General features: G+C 36.5%; 1 protein-coding gene across 1 annotated transcript; it reads right to left on the bottom strand.

The window, feature by feature from the left end:
- Nucleotides 1–407: 407 nt before the first annotated feature.
- Nucleotides 408–12,279, bottom strand: LOC110675714. Its single transcript, XM_021841421.1, has 2 exons — nucleotides 11,367–12,279; nucleotides 408–766 (listed from the first exon to the last, which is right to left on the bottom strand). The coding sequence occupies exons 1-2, from the start codon at nucleotides 12,236–12,238 to the stop codon at nucleotides 559–561; spliced, it is 1,080 nt and encodes a 359-aa protein (XP_021697113.1). The 5' UTR covers nucleotides 12,239–12,279; the 3' UTR covers nucleotides 408–558.
- Between the last annotated feature and the right edge of the window lie 781 nt (nucleotides 12,280–13,060).

Below are 13,060 nucleotides of genomic sequence, written 5' to 3'. Positions count from 1 at the left end.
CGGTCAAAAATACATAAGTTCTACAACATCTTCTCCATCTTTCACGATCGTAAGAAAAAAAAAAGAATTTGTTCCTACATTCTTGAGCCACAAAAGAGTAGAAAGTGAAAAAGACGACGACTTTTTATTCGATTTACCTATGTGCAGTACCACTGTGCAACATGGCGATAAACGCACCCGTTGCCGACGTGAGTAGGTGGAGGGGCTTTTCCAGTCAGGTTAAATAATCGCCAATTCGAGAGACAGAGAGATGATGGGTTCGCCACATTCAGTGAGTCGGACAGTGTAAACAACCGCTCGCTTGTTTGAGCAGATGTGGATTGGAAACACGTTGGTTTTGCGAAAGGTGAACAGACATATATACCGGACTGGTCGTAATTGGGACATATTTTGAAGGCAGAAAATTGTTTCGGGTTAATTGATAAGTTTTGGTTTCTTTATTTTATCTACCAGCTAATCAAATAAATAGTCACACTTTCTCCCCTATCTTAAGGACGCACGGATTAGGTTGTCTAGCATTGTTTTAGTTTTAAGCGTTCACGTTTGGCACGACCTCGATCAACCGCTGCTGGAGCTTTTGTGGTCATCGTTGAAGAACCGGAAGAAGCCTCCCCGGTGGTTGTTCAAGTAGTGGATGATCTCCGGCTCGTCCTTCGGGCACTTGGGGTAGTACACGTCACAGCTGTTGGCTCCAATTCCGTACCCGAGTAGGGCTGCCCGGGAAAATTTGAGCCACGGTGAGCTGTCGGGGACAGCACTCAACACTCTGGAAGGGCAAGGAAGAATGAAAGAGGTTTTATGCATTATAGTTAGATCTATTATCTGACGTAAAAATATTAAATTCGCCATTTTTATTTCATGTTTGTCATAATTTGCCAGTTAAAGATGTATTCTATTGGCTAGCAGTTATTACTTTTTTGCAAAGCTTTATACACAGACAAACAGACGAAAAATTGGCGAAATTTCCGTCGGTCGCTCAATCAACAATCATTTCAAACTTGCTGAATTTAAATCCTCCCAACCAGAGGCGTACGTATTGGTTTTCCTCGTGTCTGACTGCCATCTACAAGTCTTGTTGCACAAATAAATATTTCGTACAACATGTTCACCAGATGGTGTGAACTAACCGATGGATTTCAAAGAAGTTTGTTCAAATTTTTGTGTGTGGTATAAATTTAGGCTTTCGATTAACTATGACACGAATGATAATGTTTTATGAAGAAATAAAAATTAAAATAGAATACACAGGATATTGAACTGTGAAACGAACGTAGATCACTGTAACACAGATTTGCTTTATTTTAGTACAAGGCTAGGGAAAAGCCATTATTGAAAATGATGCGATTTCATGCGTCACATAAATGAGATTCGCATAGTAGTGTATTTGACCACCTTTTCGAGGCATCTGCAATCGGTTCCAAATCATTACCTTTGTGGTAGTGATAAATTAATTACTCACTTTCATTATACAGTCCAAATCGATGCAATCAATTGATCGCAAGATTGATTTTTTTTTTTTAATATTTGACCTCTTCCTGCAGAGTACATAGAAATAATTATTGAATCGAGAATCTTGCAAAATGCTAGTACCAAACTAAATTTAAACTAACAGCAATCCCTCTCACATATTCACATATTCACATATATCACATATTCATATATTGCATTTACATTACCTTTTCATTCAATTAAATTCTCTGATGTTAAGTCAAGTTTATTTGCAAGCATCGTGCTCTGCAGTTTAAAGTTTAATCGCATTTCTACCCTACACTATCAAATCTCGGAATATTTCTATTGTGGCAATACTATTTGTAAATGCGTTTGACCTAATTGACATATAATCTTAGAAACCTTAAAAAAAGATAGAATAACATCGAAGAAAGAGGTACAATTAAAATAAAAAAAAAGTCTCTGACAGATCAGAGATATTGATTTCTTATTTTTGCTTTCGCAAACTTTTTGATTTCAAAAATGAGGTTGGTGGCACTAATGGCTACCACTTCTGCTTTATAAGCAAAAAATGACATCGCTGAAAATGATTCCGTTGTCAAAACTTTTAGAAGTATGCTGAATTAAACAACATTAACGAATTACTATGAAGAATGTTGAATTTTCTTAGGATATTGCCTACATTAAGGCGTATTCCGCGCTTTAAAGCGTTTTTAATTTTAAAATAACTTTAAAAGCAAACGATTTGTAAAAGTTTTGTCTTCATATTCGGCTGCAGGGTCCATGATTTTGGTAGGTAACAACATTTTCATTACTACCGAATGTTATTCACATGTTACCCCATATCAGCATACTCAAAAAATCACTTTAAACATTTTTAAACATGCTTAAAACTTTCATAAAATATAATGTAGTGCATAGTCATGATCAATGGGTACCAGTACTTGTTTTAAAAATATAAAACTTGAAACATTTGCATTTTCAATTGAAATATTTATGAAACGTCCAAAAAACTGATCAATGTTACCCTGAACTACGGTACCTAAATTGAAATGGTAGCCAAATTTTGTGCATGAGGAATATGGGTCCTTCAAGGAACATTGAAATATTTTCAAAACCAGATGACCAATGATCAATACCAACGCAGGTAATCAATAGAAGTTTCTTTTTGTAAACTTGTAAAGTTTAAAGCCCGATTCAAAGTTAATTTGGACGCATTCAAATGATCATAACTCAAGAATGAAACAACATACAGGGTTGGTCAAAACGTCAAACAAAAGGGTATTTATTCAGCTTCCAAACAATATAAAACAAGTTATTACATTTCACCACTTCGAACGAACTGTCGCACTTTACTTGTGATCGATGCCATCATGGTCTGCACAGTAGCTGGCGACACTGTATCGGCGAACTTATTCCACTTTAAACGCATTTGTTGTGCATTTGTCACTTCTTTACCGCATCCTCGAAGTTTTCGCTTGACAATTGCCCAATATTGTTCGATCGGTCTGAACGCAGGGCAATTCGGAGGATTAATCTCTTTGGCGACAAAATTGACATTGTTTGCAGCATACCATTCTAGTACCTCCTTAGAGTAGTGGCAGCTGGCTAGATCCGGCCAAAACATAACGTTGGTCTTGTGTTGCCGAATGAAGGGTAAAATCCGCTTTTTCAGACACTCTTCAATGTAAACCTTCGAATTCATTGTGGTAGATGTGATGAAAACCTTGGTTTCAAGGCCACAACTGCAGATTCCTTGCCATATCATAAGTTTCCGAGCAAACTTGTCAGCAAAAACAAATTTGTACGTGGAAGGGACATCCCCACGACCAGTTGCCAGGTAAAATTTTCGTCCGGGGATTTGTTTATAATCCATTTTGACGTATGTCTCATCATCCATTAAAATGCAGCCATCAAATTTCGTCAAAACTCGTTCGTAAGGTAATCGTGCTCGCTTTTTGGCCACTGAATTTTGTTTCAGGGAGCGATTCGGATATTTACTGGCACAAAAAGACTTATATCCTTCTCTTGAAAGGATGTTACGCACGATGGAAAGTTAGAATCGCATTTCTTTGCCAAATCACGTATGGAGATACCTGGGTTACCTTTCACGCACCTCAACAACTTCCTCCTCAGCTCTTTGTCCCTAGTGCCACTTTTATGATAGATGCGCTGTGCTCTATCCACACTCAGATTATCCTTGTAACGTTTGATTACAAGGCACACTGTTGACTTTGGGAATTTCAACACTTTTGCTATTTTTGAGGCGGACCACGAAGGATTCTCTAGATGTTTGTGCACAATCAATTTTCTTTTCTCGAGTTCCATGATTCGTAATTTCGAGATGCGTCGATCAATCGAGGAAAACTTTTCACCAATTTTTTCGTCAATGAAACGTAAACATGTGCTGTCAAAAGTTTTTTGTTCCAACCACCAGGGGCGCGGGGGTGTATTGAACCGTGCGTCCAGATTTACTTTGAATCGAGCTTTATGCATTAATGACTATTTTCTATTCATTTGAGCATTCATTCTGCTGTATTTTTTTACACTAACTGTCATTTCGACTTCAACTCAGGAGAATTGATAAATAGCATAAAAATTCCCTGCTGAATGACAGGGAGGAAGATAGAATATAATCCTAAATTACAAAAAAAAAGTAATTCTGTGACTATCCTTGTTTCTGAGTGTCAGTGCAGCTGATCTGGCGGCAGATCATGCATAAGCTCACAAACTTTTTTGATTTTAAAGAAAAAGCGCAGTTCAAGATTAAACAGATGAAAAGGAACATTGACTAATAGCACCAAATTTAATGAACATTTCTTGGATCCAAGTTTTGATTATTCAGGTGGCCATTACTGTTCGATTCTAATTTTACTTGTAAAAATCACATTAATTTTCAATTTTACATAATCTGATAATTTAACATCCCTCAACCGAATTGGAAATGACCTTTAGCCGGTACGAGTTATTTATGGTTTCGTCTGTTAGCTAACATTTTTTTAGTTTTGAGAGGAATCTGTATTGAAAATACGAAGTTGATGCAAATTTGTCCAGGAAATCGAGTTTCACTGCAATTGTTAAATTAAAGAACACTTATAACTATAGCAATACAATTTGTGCACGTAAAACTAAATGCGAATAAAAAACAACCATTTCAGGGGGTTAACTTAAGTGCTCGCACCGGTAATTTTCAGCAGACCAGAAATGCGGCTGATTTTAACATGTATGATTCAGTTGAGACCAGGTTGATGAAGATAATTTTTATCAAGTGTAATATAAACATAGTAAATTGATAATAAATCTTCGAGCTGTTTAGTAGAATACCTATAAGTAGATGAAAAAAAACGAATTTAGTACTATACCATTTAATTCCACTAGAGTTTGTATCTTTGACAGATACGCGTATTTCGACCTCAACTGTAAGGCCGTCTTCAGTGTCGTGTACTAGACTCGAAGTCGAGTCTAGTACACGACACTGAAGACGGCCTTACAGTTGAGGTCGAAATACGCGTATCTGTCAAAGGATACAAACTCTAGTGGAATTAAATGGTATAGTACTAAATTCGGTTTTTTCATCTACTTATAGCAAATTGTTCTGAAATTCCATGGTAATTTCAAGAATGCAGTAATGTTTACCACAATTTTTCTCCATGTGGCAAAATGTTTAAAATTCAATTAGTTCTTGAATTTTATTTCGAACGCTTTTTTCATGAATCTGTGCTAAATTGTATATGGTCCAAAATTTTTTTTTTCTATATGACAAAATGTTTAAAATTCGATTAGGTAGTTCTTGAATTTTATTTCGAACCCTTTTTTTATGAATCTGTGCTAAATTGTATATGATCCAAAATCCAAAGGATTTTGACTGGAGGTCGTGACGTTAAAAAAAAGCAAAACAAAAAAAATTCACCTATGAAAATTAAAATTTGGTTTTCCCCGGATTTTGTAATTAAATGTGCTCGTTATTGACAATTTACCATTCACCTATATTTTAACAGCAGAAAAAAACTCTTATTATTTTTTTCTGCATTTTTTTCTCTGAAGAATGTCCCATTCTGGCGAATGTGTTTTTTTTTTTTTTTTGAGGTGGAAGCTCCTTTTATCAGTTTTGCACAAATCGCGTACTATCTAAAAGTGCATACAATGAAAATCTGAAAAAATATATTTATCATTGCCGATACGATAAATGTTCAGACCATCACTTATTTGATTGAAAACTATAAACTTAATTGTATGAAATTTGAATATAAATAAAACATCCGATTTCAGCTGTGGTCTATTTTTAAAAGGGCTAAATCCAAGTCCTTGTAAATTTGTTGAAAGATGTAAGAACCTAGAATTTTTGTTGCCTATCCAAAAGTATAGATATTTGACATAAGTAAATCTGGAATGAATTAAAATACCTCAAAAGCTATGATTTCATGAAGCTATCTTATGTGGAGAGAAATACAAACGATTTTAAAAATAATTTTACCATTTCATCTAATGTTTTTTTAACTCATCACATCGAAGGATTTTGAAGAAAAAATCATTACTGGTTAAGTTTCAAAAAACACAAAAATAGGATCTGTGTTGACTGGATAAATATGGATTTTCTAAAATAAAAAATTTCGATGTAAAAAGTTATGTTATCGAAACAAAAAATCACAGGGAACATTTAAAATGCCCCAAGGATAAACACAAAACTATAAAAATATTTATTTGTTTGAAAAAGTATTGTGATTCTTGTTATCAAAATCGTGGTCATACTTTCTGGGGGCTCACTGTCCGAGACAAAAGGTCAAAAGGTGGAAAGACAAAAGGTCAAAAAAACCGTGCAAAAAAGTTTTCAGTTCAAAATTTCAAAAACCGTGCAAAAATAAGTTACACCATTTCTCGACGTTTCATGCAAAAATAAAGTTTTGGCGGAAAAAAATTTGTATGGAAACTTTTTTTACACGGCCGTGTAAAAAAAATCCGTGCAAAAACAGAATCGGGTGTACAATCCTTCTATTCACTAACAACAACCATAAGAATAATATAAAAATCTTTAAAATTCTTCGCGGGTAAATATATAGCAAACTGTCACAGCTTTATGAAAACATACTGCCAAAACTAGAGTGCTGTATGCCCTAGAATGATCTTGCAAAAATGATGAAATTTGACGAAGGTACTCGATTTTTCACACATTTTCATGATCACCATCAAACGCATCATTCTACTGGAAATTCGATGTTTCCATATTCCACTGCATATTTTTCCATTTATGGGCCAAATTTATCATATTGTAGGAGCAGCTAAGGTGGGGCAAAAGTTCGACCTTAGTGGTATACTCAAAGTTTCCAGGAAAACAATAGCAGCTGAAACAAAACAAATTCCATACAGTGAACCTTCAACATATTGGCTACAATTTTGCTGAACAAACTTGTGTCAAAATTTTTACCCATTTTTAGTTATAACAGTTTCAGAATTGATTGTCTTAAACGAACTTTTGCCCCACCGGTGGGGCAAGAGTTCGAATCTAGTGTGGGGCAAAAGTTCGCTGGCTAAAACACAAAATATCGATACTTTTATGACAGGCAAACTTTATACCAGCCGTAAACTTAAGTTTGCCGAAAAATACACACTAATTTTCATAAAAAAATTACCCAAAACTTGGATAATTGTAGTATACTCGAAAATAGCAGTTTTTCGCAAAACGAAGTGGAAATGTTGATGACATTTTTCGCACGATCAGGCAAACTTTGCTTAATTTGAAGATAATATGTGGTTTTTTTTTGGCAATTTGCTAATTTTTCAGTGAGTTCATCCATGGATCGAACTTTTGCCCCGCTGATTCGAACTTTTGCACCACTATAGGCCAAAAATTGTTTCCAAGCATTTATTTAAAAACTAATACACCTCAAAGCAACCTCATGATAGGCCTAGAAACGCTTTTACATAAAATATTGAAAAAGATTTTATCTTTATTTGATTCCATACAACGAAAGCTTGACGAATAATTACAATATTTACGTCGAAAAACAACAAATAGCCATAACTTTTCCAAATCTCAATCAATTTTAATGATATTTGGAGTGAATGTGTCTTTCTTGTATAGCATTCGAGCCATTATGACATTTATAAGTTTTGTTTTGAATTGAGCCAGAAATCTTAAAAAGAAACTCTTGCCCCACTCGAACTTTTTCCCCACTTTACTCTACATGTTTTCATTTCGTAAAAACCATTATAAACCACCTCGATTTACCCAAGTTTCCAAATATATTAAAATTCAAAATAAGTCTATAAGTAAATAGTAACTTCGTGAAAATTATCCTCAACATCGCAGTTATTTCGAATACATCACAAATCATGATGATAGAATATACTGGATTATTTGAATTATACTTGGACAGTGGAGGCCACTATAACGCTCTTCGAGAGTAACTATAAAAATAATTATGGCTTGAAAATCTTCTTAACATATATTCAAGAAAATCAAAGCCAGAATTTATTTTAAATTAATTCCGCTTTGCCACCCTAGACACATTTATCAAAGAAAATTCATAAGCTTATCAGAAGGAAAATTTGGCAAAACTCCTATGATTTTTTCAAATTTTTCTTTCCTGTAGAAATTTCTTGTGTGAAACTTTAATTCTAAGAAGTTTGAAAAAAAAAAACATAGCTATCTAGGATGAGTTTCATGGATTGACCATTTCCGGATATTCCGGATTTTTCAGACAATCAGACCTTTGTAGGGGTAGGTGGCAGGATCATAATCATCATCAGGTTGTTGACAATCGAAGCCAAGTTACTAAACGGCACCTCTCTGATAAGATTTCGATAACTGAACAATGAATTCATCCAAAAACCAGAACTATTTGGTCATCTCAGCGTGAAAAACGGAATAAAACGTAGCCATATTTACATTTCCAAAAAATGGGGAGGTTCGTCCCGGCACTTTGCGGGTTAAATAAATCTATAAAAAAGTATTCCCAGTTAAAATGATTGTAAAATCCCCAAAAAAAATCCTAATAAACTTCGCGACAAAATCCCTGGAAGAATTTATGGAGTAAATTTTAATAATAATCTGTAGGGTAATTCTTGAGTGACACAAAGTATTACTATAAAAATTACAAGAAAGCATTGCGAGAAATTCTTGTATGACTTCCAGGTAAATTTTCTAGTCGAATTTCTTCAACCCTAGAATAAGCTTTTGTAAAATTTCCCGGAAGCAGTTCTGTAGGAATATATCTCCAGTCATTATTCTCAGATAGTAAAAAAGAAGAAATCGATAGAAAATGTCTAACAGAATCTATTTAGAAAATCCTGGAAGAATTTTCGTAGTAATCACATGGTTGGCCTGTTTAACGATTTCCTTGAACAAATTATGGAGGATTTTCTCTCATAATACCTTGAAAAATCATTTTAAAATTTTCGGGTAGAATTCTTGGGAAAACCACTAGAAGAATCTTCATAATAACTTTTGAAGGGATCCCTGAAAGAGTCAGTTTACGTATTTCTGAAGAAAATTGTAGACGCATCACTAGAAGCCAAAGCTCTTCCAAGAGGAAACATATGGAACATATGAAATAATCTATAGGGTTTAAGTCACCGTCGATTGTTATATTTGGAGATTGTTGATATTTTTCGGTGATTACTACACACTGAAACACGATTATAACGTTTCGGCTTACTGATTTTCAGCCATCATCAGATTTGTTCAAATCGATCGTTCACCACCAGTGTGGTTTTATTACTCAGTAATTGGTGAACGATCGATTTGAACAAATCTGATGATGGCTGAAAATCAGTAAGCCGAAACGTTATAATCGAGTTTCAGTGTATAGTAATCACCGAAAAATATCAACAATCTCCAAATATATATGGAATAATCGCGTAGTAATCTCTGGAGTACATTTCGAAAAGCATGGGAATCTAGAGTAAGGTGGGGCAAAAGTTCGACCTTAGTGGTATAATCAAAGTTTCCAGGAAAACAATAGCTGTTAAAACAAAACAAATACCATACAGTGAACCGTCAACATATTGGCTATAATTTTGCTGAACAAACTTGTGTCAAAATATTTACCCATTTTTAGTTATAACAGTTTCAAAATTAATTGTCTTATTCGAACTTTTGCCCCACCGGTGGGGCAAGAGTTCGAATCTAGTGTGGGGCAAAAGTTCGCTGGCTAAAACACAAAATATCGATTTTTTTATGATAGGCATACTTTACACCAAGGGGGGTCCGTCGCCTTGAGGTAACGCTTTCGCTTCATAAGCGGAAGGTCATGGATTCAATTCCCAGCCCCTCCAAAAAAATAACCCGTCCAGCCACCAGAAGACGCCGCACGGAGGACCGTGCTTAGGGGAACACATCTATCCTCCGTCAGTATCAGATGGTGACTGAGACAAACTGACCCACTTCGCAGGCAGCTAGCCTCAAACGACTCAGGAACACGGCAAAACGAACCACCGCAAGAGCAATTGACTATGGCTTATGGAAATCGATTGGACCAACAGCAGAGCACTCTCCTACCTGCTCGGTGTGAGAGCAAAAGAGCAGAAGAGAGTGAAAGCAGATGTAAATATAGATTAGCTAAAAATAAAACTGTATCGGTAAGGAAGATACACCAGTCGTAAACTTGAGTTTGACGAAAAATACACACTAAATTTTCATCAAAAAATTGCCCAAAACCGGGTTAATTGTAATATACTCAAAAATAGCAGTTTTCCACAAAACTATGTGGAAATGTAAAATTTTGGTGACAATTTTCACACGATCAGACAAATTTAACTGAATTTGAAGATAATATGTACATTTTAGGTAATTTGCAAATTTTTCCGTGATTTTATACATGGGTCGAACTTTTGCCCCGCTGATTCGAACTTTTGCCCCACTATGAGCCAAGAATTGTTTTCAAGCATCTATGCAAAAACTAATACACCTCAAAGCAACCTTATGATAGGCCTAGAAACGCCCTTACATAAAATATTGAAAAATATTTTATCTTCAATTGGTTCCATGCAACGAAAGTTTGACCAAAAATTACAATATTCACGTCGAAAAACAACAAATAGCCATAACTTTTCCAAATCTCAATCGATTTTTATGATATTTGGATTGAAAGTCTGTTACTTGAATAGCATTCGAACCACCATGACATTTATAAGATTTGTTTTGAATTGAGCTGGAAATCTTAAAAAGAAACTCTTACTCTACTCAAACTTTTGCCCCACTTTACTCTACTTGTTTCAGAACATGGCTCACAATAAAAATGTTTCCAAAAAACCTCCTGAATTCTTCAGGGTCAAGTTACAGATAACCCTCAGATACTCAATGATTTTTAGGTTTTTTTTTACAAAAACACGATGTTCTATTAAACAGTACGTTTATCGTTGAAATTAATGCTACCTTCATCAATATACTGAATGTTACAGGGGCCCCTACAAAGTATCAATTCAGGTCCCCTTCAAACCTGATTTTTCCTACCTTGTACATTATAGTTTGTTAGAAAAAAAATTTCTACAGCTATGAGAAATTTTCACCATGATTTCGGAGCCCCTAAGAACCCGTGGCCCAGTATGGACCGCACCCCCCTGGCTACGCTACTGACCCTCCCTAACAGCTGATTAGTCCACAAAACAGCGTTTCCAGGAACGATTATTGTACGGTAACATTCGTACCTTCTGAGCTCTGCTTTTCTATTCAATTTTTATCGATGCGTACCAGATTTCAAGATCATAAACGAGTAGAAGAAAGCTAACAAGAAGCCCGTTGCCACATTTTCTATTAGCTCAAAATGATTGCTTCAGAAGTCATTCAAATAAATCCTATAAAAATATTACGATTGCTTATAAATTTCTCAAATCGAGTAAAATACCAATAAATGAATATTTTCCACTTGAGCCATATCGTTCTTACTAATTGATTGACCCCAACGAGGCTGCATACTTACGTGCTCAACAATCCCCGATTGACGTAGGTACTGAACCCTTGCCCGCTGGATCGCCGGGACATCATGCAGATCAGCTTCGGCACGCACTGGAGCTCATCGTTGCCGGCGATATTGTCCAGTGCTTTCCGAAGCTGACTGCTGACGGCCATGATGGGCGATGCCGATCCACCCGAGGCCGCCGGCGAATGCTGGACATGTGCTCCACCGGTTAGATCGCTAACATGACTAGATGGCGACTGCGTTTGCGTCGGAGGATAGTTACCAAAGGTTCCCGGGGCAAAGTTGAATATGCTCTGTAGGAAACCGAAAATGCTCTGGGGGCTTATGGGGCTGTCTGATTGGCCACCGTTGATCAGGTTCGTTGGGACGTTCGGTTGCTGTGGATAAGAGGCGGATGCGTCGGCGTAAGGTTGCTGAATGGGGGCGGGCTGCTGAGGGTACGGATAGTTGGCGAGGTAGTTTTGAATGTAGAAGTTGCTGGGATCGAAGGGCGGATATGGCGTTCCTGGACTACTGGGACCTGGGTTTTGGTAATAAGAGCTATCGGGGATACTTTGAGGTGTTGGAGGGATCTGGTAATTGGCTTGATGTTGACCGTTTTGTAGATAGTTGTCGTAATCTTGGGGTTGTTGATAGTTGAACCCATCTTGTTTTCTGATATCGATTCCATGTTGATTGTAGATTTTACCCTTCTTCTTTTTTGGTCTTTTAGTTGTGATGGGAAAGGTCGGTGGTGTAATAGCGGAACCATCGGATTCTTGAATTTGTATTGTTGCTTTTACCGTGTAGAACTGATCTTCAGTGCTCTGCGGCGGGGATGGGCTCTCATTGAAAAAACGATTTGGTTTTTGAGATGATTCTTCGAACCGCATGTGAGAAGATGCCGAATTATGTTCTCTGTTTTCGGGTTCATGGAATTGAAAGGCTTACCAGAGCTTGTCCTAGTTAAGTCTTGTCTAGGAAACTTGAAATCTTCTCGCGATACATGGCTTTCCTGAAATTTGAAATTTCTGACTGGATTTGTTTCGGGTACTCTGCTACTCTCTTCGAATCGGAAAAACCTACTTGCATTTCTGGGAGTGGTTGAAAAATTTTCTTCGGCGTCGGGTACACTATTTTCATTTTTAACAATGCGTGGTTGAGTATCACTGGGAACACCATAATGATCCTGCTTGTTTTCAGCATCTTCAGGTCGAAGCATTTCAGTTGCATTTTTCATTAGGTTTTCTACAAGGTAAACTTCATAGCTTGCCGGATGCATGGATTCAGTACCATCAATTTGGGTTTTTGGTGTATCCTTAACCCTTTCAAATACTTTTGGCAAGTGGGTATCGAATTTCATTCCATCATTTTCTTCGAACTTCAACATTCTCGGAGTGATTCCCGAATGATTTTCAACCAGATTCACTTCTCCCACATTCAATTGATGTAAAGAATCTTCGTAAGAAAGCTCTTCTTCTGAGGAAATTTCTTTGAATCTGACTTTATTGGAAGAAGGTACACTAGTTTGCTCTGTTGACACAGTCATGGGATTCATCATAATATCAGATTCCGAGAACCGAAACAGTCTTGTGGTTTTATTCCATGGCTCGACCACCTTTGAGCGATGCGAGGAATCCTGAGGAAGCTGATCTGAGAACTTTGCCCTAGCCGTTTCCATATTGAAGACCAACATTGGTCGCCAACCCGATTCA

The sequence above is a fragment of the Aedes aegypti genome, chromosome 2 (genome assembly GCF_002204515.2).
Source record: "Aedes aegypti strain LVP_AGWG chromosome 2, AaegL5.0 Primary Assembly, whole genome shotgun sequence".
In the NCBI taxonomy this organism is placed as follows: Eukaryota; Metazoa; Arthropoda; class Insecta; order Diptera; family Culicidae; genus Aedes; species Aedes aegypti.
Note: the sequence above shows the minus strand (reverse complement) of the source record. Positions and strands in the feature narration are given on the sequence as shown.